The 17,839-nt window shown below is 41.4% G+C and overlaps 1 protein-coding gene across 8 annotated transcripts in view; it reads right to left on the reverse strand.

The window, feature by feature from the left end:
- The window catches only part of si:dkey-237h12.3 (teneurin-3), a 152,820-nt gene that overhangs the window by 65,624 nt on the left and 69,357 nt on the right, over positions 1-17,839 (reverse strand). For all 8 annotated transcript variants that reach the window (XM_047584946.1, XM_047584951.1, XM_047584950.1 and 5 more), the window contains one exon: positions 6,092-6,317. In XM_047584946.1, coding sequence (XP_047440902.1) covers positions 6,092-6,317 — 226 coding nt within the window. The remainder of the gene's footprint in view (positions 1-6,091; positions 6,318-17,839) is intronic.

Below are 17,839 nucleotides of genomic sequence, written 5' to 3' on the forward strand. Positions count from 1 at the left end.
ATAAATCTTGAATAAGAGTAGAATTTTAGTTCTGTAAAACACCGCTTTAAAAATTTATTAGTTACATTTCAGGGAACATGGGAAACATAACACACAAACTTGATTTCTCATATCTTGCACTTTCTGTTAAAAGTCTTACACAGCGTTTCACACAAGTCGTGTTTTATGTGTTGTGTAGATCCCGAAAGGGCCGAGTTGCCATGGAAACTGCTAATTTAAATACACCAATAAACTGATAAAGTCGTGTTTGCTCATCAATTATTAGTGTGGCATCTGTGAAGTCTCAATGTAAGTTTTGTGGAGGCAGTTTTAAACCCGTCTGTGATTCTTTGCTAAAGAGCTTGAGAATCGCTAATTGAGCAAAAAATCTGAGGCCGTTTAGGACTGAAAATCCTTGTGACACTTACTAATCCTAGGTTTACCGATTATGATTGTAAGAAGAGTGGATCAACATGGTTTAGGGAAGCTGTAAATGCACTGAAAACATTCTGCTGAGTGATGTTAATCATATATTTGTTCACTACAGCATGTGAAAGGAAGGCACATTACCAAACCCTCACCATAATGCATTATGCATTTTCCAGTGATATTTCAGGTGCCTCGTATCTCCAGTGAGGATATCTCTGCAGTTAAACCTCCTCTGATCAATTTTTGACTAAAAGAACAAATGTCAGATTTGGACCGTCTGGCTCCTCGATGCCCCGATTGACATGTGCAGTCGTGATCAGACAGGGATTCCATTTAAAGGTTACAGTATTTCACTGATGGAATGACAATGCACCAGGCATATGCAACCTGGCGAAGTTCAGATCCCTCAGTCTGGAACAATCTGTACTGTAGCTGCGGCAGGCTGTGTAATATGCAGTTGGGCATGAATTGAGGTCAAAACTTGCGCAACGTCAGAGGCGGCAGACGCACAGCGAGACACGCAGGCAAACAGACACCACTATCTGGGGAGTTAAGTGTAAGTGGATGCAATCTGATGAGGTAGACAGAAAAGGACATGGACGTGTGTGTTTGTGCATGCGTGTGTTGGTAGGGTTATGTACTCTATTTGAGAAAGGTGAATACCTATTGCGAGTTGGGGAGATGATCTCAAGACAGTTTTGCCAGTAAATAAATGCAGCGAAGTCTGTGAGGACTCTTATTTAAACAAGGCTATGAGCACATTATGTTCGCATGGCATTCCCGTCAAGGCAACTAAACCAAACACACCATCTGTAACACCGTAGCGCTACAAATGAGATGCCGAAAACAGGCGAGTAGAGCATCCAAACTGAAAATAAATTTCAATTTCTGGTTTAAAATGAGCAATCTGTTATATTTCAATTAATCCGCTTTGTAGGTGAGAAGGTTAAACTGCGTGAACAGCGACACCAAGACAAATTCCAAAGTGGACATTTATCGCACTTGCCGTTTTAAATAATTCTGGCACTGACAGGTTTCATGTCTGCCCCTTCGTTTTTTCTAAAGAGCAGAGTGAAGGGGTCTAAAGATGAAATGCTGTTGGACATGATTAACAAACAGCAGACCAGTGTAAGTGTCTGCAGCTATAGACACTGGATGACCGGCTGTAATTGATTACAGCCAGTGTGATGCAACAAGACACATTACTATGCTAATCCAGCCAGCCCGAGTGATAGCAATGTTATGTGGTGCGGGCGAGAGAGGGAGAGAGAGGGAGAGGGAGCGGGAGAAGGAAAAGAGACAATCAAGTGAGTGTGAGACTGAGACGGATGGAGAGCAAATGAATGGCTGTGCGTCAGTGTGATGGCAGTGTGTTTGTGTGCACGCCTGTCTGTCCCATTGAGAAGCCTGTAACACAAAAGCAGCAGCCAGCCCGGTCTCCTCTGCTCTCTCAACATTGCTTGTCATCATGATGACATTTGAAAACATCCTCACAGAGGACAAAGGACTAAACAGTGAGTGGGTGGATTTGTCTATGGCTAAGCTCCAGCTGTAGTGGTGAGAGAGCACGCGGGAAACAATGTGAATCGAAGCCCTCGGAATATGTAATCTGTCCATTAGCTCCTGCTCTGCGTTAGCATTAGCATTTCAAGGTGAGAGCTGGATTAATAAGGCCGCTTGGAAAGAAATTAAAAAAAAAAAAAAAAAACAGCCGACAGATGTGGTTCGGCATTGAGGTGACTTGTTTTCACACTTGCCACCGCCATGGTCTCTTCTCCGGATCACCACCTGCCCTCTCGATAGGGGGCCTGCTAGCAGGTGCTACAGCTAGCTCTGCGCCGTGTGAATGGATTTGAGTGCCACCGCGCATTTTTTGTTCCATCCTGCCCACAGAGATCAGCATGGTGCCATCTTGATTCACTCCAACGGAGTGCTAAGACTTTTTGCACACAGAGTTTATCATACTTAATGAGTTTGATTAGATTTGACATGAGCAGTGCTCAGCTCTTATGCACACAGCATATGATACAAGCACGACGGAGCAACTTTTAGGGACAGTTGCTGTGAGGACGCGTTCGATGACAAACTGTACTGGTGACTGGTGTACTTTTGCTGCTGTGACTCAAATTTGTGAATATGTTTAAGATGAATAGCTGTTGAGATTACATCTAGCAATGTACATCTGTTCAAGAAAGCCTTCACATGTGTTGGCAAAAATCATCCGGAAAAGACACACTGCACACTGCCTGCAGCAGCAGTTTACACTGCAGACTAAAATAAGTGGCAAATATTGTAGAACTCTGGATTCACCACAAAAAAATGTGTGCTTGGCACCAAGGCTTTTGGCAAAATAAATAAAAAGGAAAACACCCAAGAAAAAGGAATGAAAAAATACGTCTTGAGGATTACCACTTTGTCAACACCACCATTCACTTTGGCAGGTAACCAGCGATCGCTGCAAGCTCCTTTCCAAAAGGCTAGTTGGCTGGTGTTTTACACATGACTAATCACTTCGGGTGTAATCACAACACTGTAGCTGGTGTATATATATATAATAAAAGGAAAATTTCCCCTTTCCGGTGTAAAGCATGACTTTCTGACTCATGATTTACATGTGCACCCCACACAAACACCTCTTCTCAGACACACAGACGCGCACTCGCTTGGATTACCTCTGCTATTCTTCTTCGCCCCCGAGAACAATTCTAACACATTTTCCATCAGGAAAATGCAATGTCTGTGGGACACTGTGGCACATGATGATTTTAGAGCTGAGACATAATTTCATTTCACCAAAGGACTCCCTTGGCACTAGAATCCAATGAGGATTGACAGTACATTTATAACTGCAACGTATGGCTGGGCAAGCCTTCAAAGGACTCATTCTGAAATGTCATCACGACTGTTCTAGTTGAATCTCATTGAATCTAAGTGCAAGAAACTGTTGAAGTGAGCTCCAAATGACATACATACGAGGGCATACTCCTACCTGCATTTTATTCAGTGGAGCACACATAGAGCCTATAGCTTTCACCATAAAGGTATGAAAAATACTAATTTCAATCAAACTAAACTAGTAAAATCTATTTTAAACAAAGGATTAAGCACTTCTCATGAACAATTACCTCATATGTGGGTTGGCCTCTCAAGAGAAATGGCAATTCATTTTATAATAAAAATTAAATACAATATTTCTAATTGAAAATATCACACACACAGAAAAAAAGACCCTTTAAGTGAATCCAAGTGGTGAGTAAGTGAAACCTGAGGGGTTTATTAAAAGTACTGCAGACTTTTTAGATCTGAATGTCTCCTCAGCACTTGAGAATATGCTTTAACGATCACTGCTCTCTTGCCAACTAATTGAGCCCTTAGAATTGAGTGGTCTTGGTTACCATAAAGCAGAACAAAACCAGAAGTGGAATTATTTCATAGAATTATATGAAGTGTATTAACACGATATGGTTGAATTTTTCTAAAGTTACAGTACGCGCAGATGTTTACCTTGTTCGACATTCTCTACTGGCTAAATGGCTTGTCATCTTTGTAAAGTGCCACTAAATCCCAGTGTTTTAACATGGCTTTGACATATGATTCACTTCATTCGCTCGCCATATATTAATAGGCAGTAGTTACATATATAGTTGCAGTGAAGCACTTCAGTCATTTAAAAGAACACTGAAAGGTATTCACTGTGAAAGCTGGTTGATACAGACTCAAATTAGCCTGCTCGTGCTTTGAAGACCAACACGTTTACAGGAGGTTACACACACATAATTCATTCCTGCTAATTGCTGTAAAAGCACCTATTGCTGTCAAATGAGTGCTTTATTTTCAAGGAGGTCGTCGAGGCACAGGAAACGTATTAACCAGGATCATAACATTGTGATTTGTACTTGAAGCTTTTCTTAATCGACTGCCTTGTACAGAATAATTTACTGTCTGCACGCATGACCACGTCTACTGTGCTGCATAAGAAATAAAATCAGTGTCGCTGTTCAGGATTCAGAAAAGGATTCACACCCCTGCTGTACCTGAGGCCACCTACGTATGTGCTATGCCAGGACTTTGCTGCCCCAATACCCCCTGAAGGCAGCCTAATAAATACTTTCTGGCGCTTCTGTTTACATTTCCCAACCTGGTGGTTTTCTTGACATCTGTAATTATGTGCTGAACCCGGTCTTCCCTCTTGGCCCCGTTGGTTCGCAGCGGCTCTTCGTTCCCACCCACTGACAAGCACTTGATTTAGAGTCCACTGTGGTGATAGTGATTTATGCCTCAGCTGATGATAGGTGTGCACATATTGTTTCGTCGATACACCTAAGACAGCTCAAGGTCACGGCGCGGTTAGTATTCAATCACCGCGTCTTCCCGAGAAAGTGAAACTGTCACCATATATCCCAATTGATTCAGTCAGATCATAAGAGGTTGTTACTCCACGCTGCTGCCGACCAAATTCAAAAGTTTACATTCATCTGAGCTTCAGAAGAGGCACAGTGTGCCAGGGAAATATCAAGGTAGAATGCAATCATCTACTCGAGGCCATTTCTGAGTCAGAGCGCAATGTACTACACTTCATTAGCCAGGATATTTTGAGCTCACTGATTAAGAAAGATGTAACTGATGTTTCAGGAGGAATACTTGGCAGAGGTTCTTATGAGACAAAGTAGTAACTTGCACAGCAAATTTTGATATAACACTGGGCCGGCTTACCGAGTTCCTTGTTAAGTTATAGCCTCTCTGATTTTAACTGGCAAGCTCTCTGATACGCACACATTTCACTCTAATCATCCCCTTCTCACTGTGGCTCTGTCCAATCTAGTAATCAGCCCTTAATTGTAGGTGCATACAAGAAGGAGTGAACATTATTCTCAACGGAGGAGAAACTATGGCTGCATTTATCAAACTCAGCTGGAACTATATTATGTCGGGCACAATTTGTGGCGTCATAATTTAACCTGATGAGGTGCGGTTCTTGAAAAAAACCGAGCCACCTTTAAACACGTTTAGAATCCTGCACTGAATTATCGTTTTATGACATTCTCAGGTTTGAAGGAGTGGCGCTAAAAACATTAATACAATCACAAGCTATTGAAAAATGAGGGTGTGTGCTGCGGCCCCTGCTGTTAGAAGCGTCTCGTTGTGTAAGGCTACAAAAAACCCCATCGTCTAGCGAGAGCTTAAGAGTTTAGTGCAGGTCCTTCAAATGTTTGTAAAGACGTGCCGGAGTCACAGAAGCACAGCATAAAATATAAAGCTGGTAAGTCACATTTGTCAACACAAAACAAACTGCTGGTTCAGTCGTGACCGAGTGAGTCATAGATAACCCTGAGCATGAGTGTGAAGAATACAAGCCCATATCTGATGTCGCAAATACATCAAACGTGCCAGAGGATTAATGAGACAGGCCGGCAGATGTGAGGCATCCGAAATGAGGCAAACAAGCTATGAAATAAAATGAGTAAAACAGAATCGTAAGTCTTTCCTTCCATCCGAATCTCAAATAAAAAGAATATCTAAGATTTAGAGACTGAACCGGTCTGAGAACAGTGAAAAGGAAGTGGAATTTAAACAGACAGTTTGGCCTGTAACTTGCTCGTTTATTTCCCGTCGTTTTGTTTTCTGAGAAGCATCTGGACCTGGGTTCTCCTGCTTTTCTGTTAAGTCGCCGTGGGTCACTCACCTGCTCTCCAGGGCCACATTGCTGCCCAGGACCCAGCTGTCCTGCAGCTGGACGCATTCCGCCGTACTCTGCAAGTCAGCCGCCAGGCCGGCTGTGGGTGGTGGACTCGGGCTCCTTTGATTGGCCAGCGAGCTGCGGCTCAGGGAAGTGATGGACGGGTGCTGCTTGTGCGGCGGAGGGGCTGGCGGGAGAGGAGGTGGGGCTTGCTGACTGGACAGATGGTCACCTGGAGAGGAGCACAAAGAAAGAGACGTCGCAATATTAGTTCACGTATTCTTGACGGTGGCCTAATCCCGACGGAACAAACTTTAGTTTTGCTGATTACAATTGCAATCGGACATACGTCTGCTGAGACGCAGCATATGGGCTAGATTTTGCATCTGCCTTACATGCAAGATATGACAGCATCCTGACACTTAAGAGACCCAGAAAAGTAAATACAACCAAGAGCGAGACATTAAAACGAGATGCAACCACTGCAGAAAAAGCGGGAAATAAGAGCTTTTTTATGGCGATACACATAATAATTGTCACAAAACACCACACGGCCGACAGTTGGGTTCTCTTAAACAGAAGGTCACTTAGAGAGGCAGCTGTTCCTTTATGGCCGCTTAACGCAATGTTTCACGTTTGATTACAGCCAGAGAAGACTCTCAAATAACTAATGACCAGAACATCCATTAGAGCTCTGAGAGAACAGGTTTTCCAATTTCACACAAAGCTGTGTAATTGGCCCCCAGAATGGCATGTGGTGATTATCTATCCATCTTCCCTGTTTAAAAGGTAAAAATCCACAGTGCTGACAATTCTGATCTGCTCCGATGAGCCCCAAATGGGCATCATCTTTCTAGCCTTACAGAGGCTTGGCGAGCATTGAGAAATCCGGGGGTCGAGTCTTTTAGGAGCTTCTGTTGTTTTTGCGTTGGCAGCAGTAATGTTTATAAAGCCTATAGGAGGCTAAATTTAGAACATATGAACGCTGGAGGTCAGTGCATCATTTAACCTTTGCTTTCTATGCATAGGATGAAAAAGTGCCCTACGCCATGGACGCACAAAAACAACTCCACCGACTAAACACAAGTCAAGTCATTTTGAAAAGATCTTTTAATTACCATGTAATATTTGTCCTTGTCTTTGTGCCTCCACATTTCTTTGTGCCCTTCAATGCATGAAACAAGCTGCTCAATACTGGCAAATGAGCCATTTGGTTGCACACAGCTCGGAGGGAACATGAATACCATTCAGAGTCAGGAAATCATTTCCACCGCTTTGAGGTAAAAACCTTTAGGCTACTGTACACGCAGGCTGTTGGTACACTTTAAGATTATTCTTCTAGTGTGCAAAGTAGGAATACTGACTGCAGAGAATGCAACTGCTTTCTTTCTATCAGGTTTGTGTCAAGGTAATAGAATAATCTTTTGGAACATCAATTTCATCTATACAGGGACAAGTAGGTAGACTAACAGATGGATACAGAACAGAGCAGAATGAGGAGTTACAAGAGTGCACAGTGCTACTGCAGAGGGCCGTTCTAGGATTAATTAATTCCTGACTGCAATTACAAAGCAACAGCATGTGGCCATAAAGTCCATAAACGCAAAATTATCACAAGCAGATGAAGGTTTTTTTTTCTTTTTCTTCCATTTTGTGATTAAAGTTTTATCAGACGCAATCAAACGTGATCCCCTCATCACAGCACACCACCATGTTCAGTTCCTAAAACTCGAGATATGCTGCAGCACTGCTGGCATTTGAAAAAGAGAAGGGCGCCATGACTTAGTGATAAAGAATACAAGACACCCCACTCCTCTCATGGGCTAGACTGTGAGCCCTATTACAAAAGTGCTAAGTAGGGTAATAGAAATGTGGATTATCAACCAACACTGGCTGGTTTGACTTCACCTCTGGGCCTTTATTCCACTGTACGCGCCTGCAGCAGCCGCAAGCTCCACTTCACTTTCCAGCAGAAAAATGTTTCATGTAATCAGCACTAGTGTAACAGTAAAATGTCAAAGAGAGGGGGAACGGAAATTAAGTAGAGGGGACAATTAGACGGGTTAAAAACAAAAAAATGATCTAACAAGGAGCTAAGTGGGACGCTGACAGCCAGAAAAGACGCATTTTTTTCCCTTAATAATCACTTTAAAGATAAAAATGAGCTGAATATCTATCAGGTTCAAAAAGATTACTCTTAAAATAAGCGCAGCGTCCACTGAAAATAGAATAAAAGCACATGCTTGTAAAGGACATAAAACAACTGATTTGTTCTGCGGTGCAAACATCATCTTTTTATCCCACCCACATATGAGTCAATCCCTGTAAAAAGAAAATCCAGCCTCCCATTATACAATACAAACACAAACACATGCAGGTATTGCACAAATCTGTATCCATTTATCTTCATGTCTACATATTGATCTCAAAGTCTTGTTCAGTTTGATAGCGCTGTAACACTTGCCCTGAGAGTGTGGGAATGCAACTTGGGCTAACTTCAAACCCATAAAAATATACAGCGTGCAATGCAGGTGTATTACAGTTGACAGGAATAGTGCCAGCACAGCAAGCGCAGCGGCGAGTGTGAGCGCTTTCACTATCATCAGTTCACGATCGCTCTTGAATCAATCGAATCAACACGTTGACAGGAACGCCTGAACTGTAAAATGAAATGAACTGTTTTTAGGTGAGAGGACATGCTGAGCATAATGTTCTCAAAAATCACCAAACCTCCAGAGGAGTGGGATTCGACATGCAGCATTTCCACAATGGACTGAGGGAACATAAAAACCCCATGAAGTGAATTAAACTCACTGTATGCAGGGCTATAAAGCACGCAACAACACTGCAATGCCACCGTTCACTGTTAACCTAGAATACCCCAGCAGCCTGAACAGCCACTGTTTTGGACATTTCCAGAAGAGAGAAAATATTATTGATTGTTTTATCCTCAATAACGTTCAGCAATTAGACCAAATTAAATATCACGCTGAGGGAGAAGCAACGGAACCAAAATAAAGTGGTCAAATATACGCAAACATCAATTCCCGCTGCAGTTCATATCATAACACATAAGTAATTCCCCTGGCCCCTGCATCCTTTCAGATATGACTTAACACATAGTTTGCCCTTTTAAGTATTTAGATCTGAAACCTGGCTCCATGTGGACTTGGAGTGATTAATTATGCAAATGTTTTTCTCAGTTCAAGACATATATCATCCTCTTAATCTTTGTGTGGTCAAGATCAAAAGGTAAAATGTTTGATTTATTTTTAATTTATTTATTTTGGTTATTTATATTATTTATTTATTTATTTATTCAAGAATCAGAATTTTAATTGGATGATTTATTTCACATATGACTCATCCTTTAAATCCTGGTTTTGACGGCCATGGCTGCGTAGCGTCCACGCGTGCGTCCTAACACCACGTACTTTTACCATGTCCTCCATTTCCCAGCACACAGCGGGTGTCAGTATGTCTGAGTAGAAGAGGGCGGAGGTGGTTTCTGGTCTCCAATTGAAGGTGTGGGTTTGAATCCAATTTCTGATAAACAGTTTTATACCTGGGACATGGTCTGCCTAACATGAAAACCTAAAGCGATAACCTCAGTGCGATTCCATGCAACTCAATGAGTAATATGCAGTGCGTGCGGTGCAGCAGTCCAGTGTGGTGCTGCCTCCGTGTATTTCACTGCCAAAGTTGGAGGTTCTGAGAGTGACAGAGGTGAGCCATGGCACCGCAGCACTTTGATTTACGTTATCGGCTGCAAAGCGTGTGTTGCGCTGTGTGTTTAAATAAAATACCACCACCGAACAATGAACCTTTAGGAAAAACTGGCATTGTCTTCCTTCAAGACACACAGGGAATTAAGTTGGCCTTTAATGTGCAGACTCAGTGACTAGGAAGGCAGATGAAACAGCTGTGTGGTTTATGGGGCTTTGCTTTGAAATCAGATCAAGATGGATGCCTCCTTTGCATAATTCCTCAACGTCAGCTTGTCATCATCTCCATCAGCAACATGCTTTCAAGAACTTCTGTGATTAATACTGCATGACAGCAGCGAAATGACAGACTCATTCCCATCTTAATGATGCTTGCAGCACCTATCAAAAGGGGCTTTATGATGGCTCTGCTTATTCTATTTATTTATTTTTGGCGTGGACAGAACCTAGTGTGGGTTTAATTCCTTTTAATACTCTGTTTTTCGAGGTTTGTGACCTGAAGACAAACCTTATTAAACTGTGTTTATAAGACAACAGTGCACTCAGTCCAGTAGTGAACCAAAAACGTCCATCAGCATTAAACTACTATTTTCTGCTCGTCTTTTTTCCTTGATAGGCGGGTCCCTTTAAAAGAGCCGAGTCCGTTTTAAATAATTATGTCAGAGATATCGCTGGAAATATGTCTGCAAGCGGAGTTCAGATTTCACTACATTTTCTTGAACTTTTTGATGCCACTCTGTGATACTCTGGTGTTTAGGCCAATTAGATTTCTATGATGTTCCCTCTTTTGAAAATATCGTTTTTTGATTAAAGCATTGACAAGCCTTGAATGCTGCGCATAATGTTCCAACACCGAGTCGGGACACAATTAAAAGCCGCTTTGCACTCCCTAAGCTTGGCGAGCTCGGTGAAAGCCTTTTCATATTCATTGTGTAAGTACTGCAAAAGGTCTTATGCCATTTTACTCTCCATTAAGAAACTGATGCAACTGCTAATGGAATTGAAAGGGCATTTGCTTTGACTGGCTCGCCCTTCGCCAATAGGAAAATTGCAGTGTGTGTGCATCACAAGAATTCCATCAAAACAGATCACAGAACTTAAGAGAGGCCACTGCTTTTTTTCCCCCCTTCTCATAATATTGTATATTTTTTACAATTACATAAAAAAATGCAGCACTCTGCAAAGCTGGAATTTCAGTAAACATAAACGTTCAAAACGAGACACCCCAGACAAAATCCCTGTTTGATTTTATATGAAATGAATAATGGATGAACTCCGTGATAAAACATGCCATTTGGACCCTGCTGGATGTTTATATATGTCAAATCAATAAATTCATCTCATCAGCGACTAGGGTTTTTTTTTTTACCTGCAGAAAAGCTCTGGTGCCTTGTTGAAGGCTCCAGCAGCCGTATTCTTTAGTGGAAAACCAGACAGCGGCTTCTCGCTGGGAAGCCCCGAAGGTGAGGTGGTGGTGTTTAAGGAGGGGCTGTACCCAGTGGACTTCGGGACCATTAGAACAACCTTGCCCTAGGTGAGTTTTGGGGATTTAGTCTGCAAAGAGAGTTGGCAATTTTCAGGGACTTTGGGGTTTTAAGAAAAAGGAGAAGAAGGAGCCGTGTGAATTCCATCATATTTCCTGCCAGAGTACCTCCACTGCTCTCTCAGGCTTGCCCACTCCTCTCATGATTTCTTTTTTTTATCTGATCAAAGACAGACATTTCTTTTAAGCTATTTCAGAGCAGGGAAACCAGTATGTAACTAATATTTCAAGGATTTCATAATCATTGCAGTATGGAAAAAGACATTCCATTTACCCATATATAATACGCATTCATCAATTCAAATGTGAGGCATATTCTAGACTGCCGTTCATTTAAAATGTATGATTTGCAAATACACTTGCTGAAAATGCACTGTGAATATAAGCAGACTCACATCACCATGTCCATCTCTCCCCAACTCTCTCTCCCCCAGACATTGCTACAGATGGCAGATCATCATACAGATGATGGCTGCTTAGCAGTTCTTTCTGACAGCTCTCCGATTACATAGCAATTACACTCCTTCTCAAAAGCTGCTTTGACAATTAGCCTGCTGACAAAACACTTAGTTGTATTTATTCATCTGTGGACAGCTTTGGCTTCCTTGTTTGTCCAGAGAGATCGTGTTCACACCTAGATGAAACACTGCCACTTCTAACTTTGGCGCGGGTGGCACGGTTGCTGCTTTTAAGCGCCGACATTAAACGCACGGCGTTTTCTTCAAGCTGAAGACGCTCGCTCAGTCACACACGAGGAAGTGTGCCAGTTTGTGAAATTTTTACTTGAAATGTGTTTACACAACTTCATCAACCACTCACTAAGTTCCCCTCGACACGCAATTTATATCCAAACGCGAAATTAGTACTTTACAAGTAGATCTGTGCGTTTGATAAGCAGTGAATGCCTTTTATTTGAAGCAGCATTTAACATCTTTGTGGCATCATAACCCAAATGCATGTAATCTAATGGCATTGAAAACTCAGTGAGTCATCAGATGAGTCATGAACAATGACCGGCACGCACAAAACCATCTTTACAGGACTGCAGAGACACTTTTTTAATATTAAAAGTGAGGAAGTGAGAACTGTGAGTTAATCACTACATCTTTCACATAGGCACATGAGTAGCTAATATAAAGATATTGATGAGAGACGCTTCATAAATACACCCCAGTAGCGGCATAGCGACTGTCAACCACACACTTTTCTCGGTACTCTGAGAACCTAATGAACCAGCCTCTCCAGTCTCAAGTATGTGGCATAAATCTGAAATCCCACCTTACAGTCCCCATTGCTACGGCAATGCTGGCAACAAATTCTCAGGCTGCCAGTTTGTTTACATCTTTAATATGCTGTTATAACAACAACAACAGCTACCTGACGCTTCCTTTCACTGCACCATCCTTTTTCATCCGGGAGCAAGAGGAAGCGTGGAGTAAGCTACCACGTATCAGGACGTATAATACAAACAAATTACCAACAAGGAAGTAGGAAATGGAGACACCGGAGAGACATGCTCTCTTCCAAATGGGTCTCTTCTCGGCACTTTGTTGTGACTCTGTTTCGAAAAGTTGTTTTGGCGTTCTTTTGAAAGGAAGTTGCCAGTTTCAATCTTTCTCCGGTGCGTACTTGAATCGAACTGGCTTTGAGAGTAGTCATGCACTCTGTCTAAATTGCGTAGTGGCTTGAATGGTTTGAGCCTTCAGTAAGAGCAAAAAATTAAACCTTAGTTAGGACCTTCTTGGCTGCAGCAGAGAAGCTTTTAAACACCCAGAAGCTCTGTGAAGGATATTAAGCAATTTATTTTCAACTGCACCAAACCTCTGAGTGTCGGCACAAAAAAAACAAAAAACAGCAAAACAATGTTGTCCGGTTCAGCTGAACTGTGAGTCACTCCTCTGACTAAAAAATAGATTTGAATTAGCAATTACACAAACAATGTTGTATCCACCGTCTTGAAATGTGACGTGTATTCTGAGAACTATTCATGTGCCTCCCCATTCATTTAGAGCTTGCTTCCCCAATCACTTGAGAAAATGGTTGCAGGAAAAAAACAAACCACTCATGGTTGTAGTGGCACAGTCTTTTCCAATGGTCGCTATAATTGCATTTCCTGTGCAAATCGCTCAGTTTGTGGAGGGACCAAACAAAGGAAGCAGTATCCATCTAGAAATTGGAAAGTCTATCTTTGCCTGATTAATTGTTGGCATATTGTTCTCAACTGGATGCACTCCACATGCAGATATGACTAATTTTCACTTCAATTGTGAGAAAATTTGAGGAGAAGGAGATTCATGCTTTCTTTCACACCACACTGACTATCAAATGGGACAATGAAATATGTCTAACGTCCTCTTAAGGTTGATATTTTTACACTGTGATTGAGCTATCTATAGAGCACTACTGCTGACTGTATGTGATGATGGACGAACCCTTTGTGATGTCACCCCAAAGAATGGTTTTGCAGCTCAAATAACTCCCAGCTAATTCAAAAGTGGGTGGAGTATAAGTGGAGCTAAGACAGGCAGACAAAACATAACAAAATAAAAAAAAAGGTTTGGATTTAACTTAAATGAAAAAAACAACAACAAACTGCTGGTTTGGAATAAAGAAAACTGAACGATTGACTGATTAAAAAGATTTCTTATAATTCATCATTATTTTATTTAAAAGGACATCTGAAGTTTTCTCAATTCACCTTTGAAGCCGTTTGTCTATATTAAAAAATATATATAACACAATACTAACATGACATAATATCTAAATAAGCTTGTGTTTGTCTGTATTTGTCATACGTGTGTTAAGACAAGGAAGAAAACCACCTTCCCTAACATTTAAGATGCTGGAACCAATAATGAATACATGGTGCAACCCTATACTGTACACATTAGTTTGTCATGATTTATTCATGCACTGTCATCCCAAGTCTCTTTATCTAATGAACTACAAAGAGCAAACAATGTCATTATGTCTTCCCCTTACTGACTCCTTCCAACGTTCCCACATATAATTCTCAAAGCCAGCATTTGTTGCAGTGTCTGCCTTCAGAGCTGGGGCTACAGCACACAGACTGAAAATCCCTCTGCTTTCCAAAGAGCTTTCCTGAGGCCAAGGCTATGAATTGATACCCCACCGTTGCATTACTCCTGGCCACATAGCAGAGCACAGGAGAAGAATAATAATAGAACAAATCATTGGCTTATTCTTGTACCACTCACCAACTTGTGTGTTACAGGGTTGCTACTGGAGATGGCAATATCCTCATTGGGCATATGCAAAAGGTTAACATAAATTGTACAGCCGAGCACACATCAGAATGTGCAGCCTGTACACATGCGCACTCACGCACACACTCGTACACACTGAGAAAAGCCTTCCAGCACTAGTGATGTTTTGGAATTTTTCGTCAGAACACCCTCTGATTCTCTCGGCAAGAAGAACTAAGATGTAAGCCGCGTAACCTCTGAGGCTTGGTGCATGCTCAATCAGCAACACGATATGGCCCACGGCTCTGTGCTGAGGTCACTGCTGGAGTCGTGAAGACTGATCATGCATGAGGTAGCAACACAGTGTTTCCTCACTAATGTGCCAAGCCAACCATGGTGCTTCTACCGCCACTATTCAGCTGCATAGCCTGAGCACCGCCCTGAGGAAACAAGGATCTACCTAAAACTCTGTGAACTGACTGAAATTATGAGCTGTTCAGCTGTCAAACATGGTGACTTATCACAGAGTTTTTGTCATGCTATGAAATAGAGACACTGTTCTCATCTGAGGACCAATCCATTTTAATCAAGATGACTGTACTTTTGTACGACCCCAGTTGGAGGGGAGGTCCCTTGAGTGTCCCGGCATCACAATTCATTAGTGAAACTGGCCTTTAAAGTTTAATCTGCTGTGCAGTCGTTCTTAATTTTTGAGCCTCGTCCCCTTCTATTGAAGAGGGCCTCTCCCACACGTCTACATCATGTTAATCAATAATAAAAGAAGTCAGGGAAGTCAGATGTACTGTCCTTCAAATTCCGTCTAATGCTGCTTTCCTTGACAACAACAGACAGGGCTGCCTGCGTTCCAGTCTTCATTCACCTTAGAAAATACCACACTAAGCCTCATCTGTCATGTATCGGCTGCAGCCTAACATTTCACTTTGTTTGGCAGACATTGATTTTTACCTCCAAGGTGTTGTCAAGGAGGCATCTAACTCATACATACCTCCTCTGTGGTTTCTCCAAGGGTTGCTTTAGTAGGAATTGCGGGGACACACACACATACCCATACAAACAAGGGAAAGTTCACATAAATGAGTACATCTGAAGGTTGCCTAAAGTATTGCCAGATTTGTTGAATAAGGACACTTGAGGGGATGGAATGTGTGGGTGATAAGCTGGGACTTATCAAAGCAGAATGTCTCACAGCCTATTTATGTTGCCCATGAACCGTAATAGGCTTGGCAGCATGTAATCCAGATTCAAATATATATATTACATTCACAGAGATATGGGGGCTGATTGTTGATGTTTATCGAAGCATATCAGATGTACAAGTCCTGACCTATTATGGTTTTTACTGGTGCTCCCCCTGCCAATGCTTTCAGCCAGAAAAAAAACCCTCAGGAGACCAGATGTCAAAACATGCGGCCACTAAAATGCCTTAAACCTACTTCAACGGATTTATCCAATCCTCCATCCATATGTTAGGAGAGTTTTCCACCACAGCAAGTCAGATAACAACAATTTATCAACCGACATCACACCACAGTTTCCACCCCCCGACTCTACACACACACACACACATTCACAGCCTAGTTGAGCAACACTTTATATTCATTAAGTGTCAAAATGGTATAAAAAAAAATAGCTGGCTTAAAAGAGCTACAGTATATCTTGTTTAAGAAATATTTGGCACCAAGGAGAAATGATCTATGAGGCAGCCTTGAAGGTAACATCCTTTCACATTTTGATAGTAATATAAACAGAACTACTAATTAAAATACAGTAGATTTTCAGAGCACTTTTACAGCACCATCAGTTCACCATCGACTAAGGTCTAGTTCACACGTGAAGTAGATTTATCTTCATCTTAAATCGCATCCTTGCACAAGTGCATTCATACTAACAAGTATGCGGACATGCGTGGAACTATGAGTACCATGATGGTTAAAATATTTGGGCAAACAACACATATGTCTCACCCTCAGTGGCTGCCATATTGACTCCATAGAGGAAGGAGAGGCTGAAGAAGACGCAGCTAGTGCAACTAGAATATTAACCACCATAACATGCAAATGGAGTGGACTATTACACAGTGTTCACAGTGTTTGGATTAACACTACACTGCTGTCGAATCAAAGTCATCATTTAGCAGTCATTTAGCAGAAGAAAATACCAGCTACAGTTAGCCGGGTCAAAATTTGACAAAAAACTATGGTCTGCTAGTGAATGTTCTGTTCCAGTTGTTCAATTTCAAACAAGTGAAATTCTGGCAAAAATATGAGGAAGTGCATAGTTTATAATTTATGAAACAGCAGCAGTAGTGAAACAGCGCTAGTTTTCACCTTTATGCTAGCATTTATGCCAAGTGTTTGAATATTAACATCACCATGCTAACATGCTATCTGGAAAACTGCTCTTAAAGCTAACACTTTAGCATGTTTCCAAATTCACCATCCTAGCATGTTTAGCATGTTAGCATGCTAAAATTTGCTTATAGCATATAAAAGTCAAAGTCTTGCGTGTTAGTGTTACATGAGTCAACACACTGGACATGGATAAACACACCACATATTTCACTGGCCATCCTGTGGCATCACAATTCTATCAGTACATCCAGCAGTTGTGAAATTCAGTAGAATGGTGACGGTTCAGACTAAATTTTTCAAAAGTATTTTTATCATCCCAAATGAGGCTTAAGGCAGACAAATGTCATTGAAATCTGTAGTAATTGCAGCTATTTTCTATTTTTTTTTTTTTTTTAAAAAAGGCACTTCGAACTGAAATCTTGCAAAGAGCAAATTTTTCTTTTGCACAGTTGTATAATTTAAAAAACCTTGTATCTTTCTTCTCACCAGGCATGCTCTTTCCTCCATTTTGATATAATCTCGTTGTTGAACAAAATAAGCCCTAATGATAACTTGGTGTCAGCATGTTTTTTTTCTTTTTTCTATAAAGAGCTCAGTGAAATAAGACACACTTAAGGCTAAGCTGTGCATCTCTCAGCCTGCGCACACCTGCTAAGAGCAAGTATCATAAAGCTGCTCCGTTTTTAAAAGTGTGCAATAAATTGAATATTTATGAAAATAAAGAAGACTGGGGAAAACAAGTTTAACAATCAAACGCACAGCAGACAGATAATGCTTTCCAACAGTTGACTGATTTGTACATTAGAAATTCTGTCCTAAAAGGTCAGAAGTTCAGCTTCTGCAGCAGATAATCTTTTCATTCTAGCTGCTGAACTGTTACATGCCTACTTATTGTAACATCAACTAAA

This window comes from Mugil cephalus, chromosome 5, assembly GCF_022458985.1.
Source record: "Mugil cephalus isolate CIBA_MC_2020 chromosome 5, CIBA_Mcephalus_1.1, whole genome shotgun sequence".
Lineage (NCBI taxonomy): Eukaryota > Metazoa > Chordata > Actinopteri > Mugiliformes > Mugilidae > Mugil > Mugil cephalus.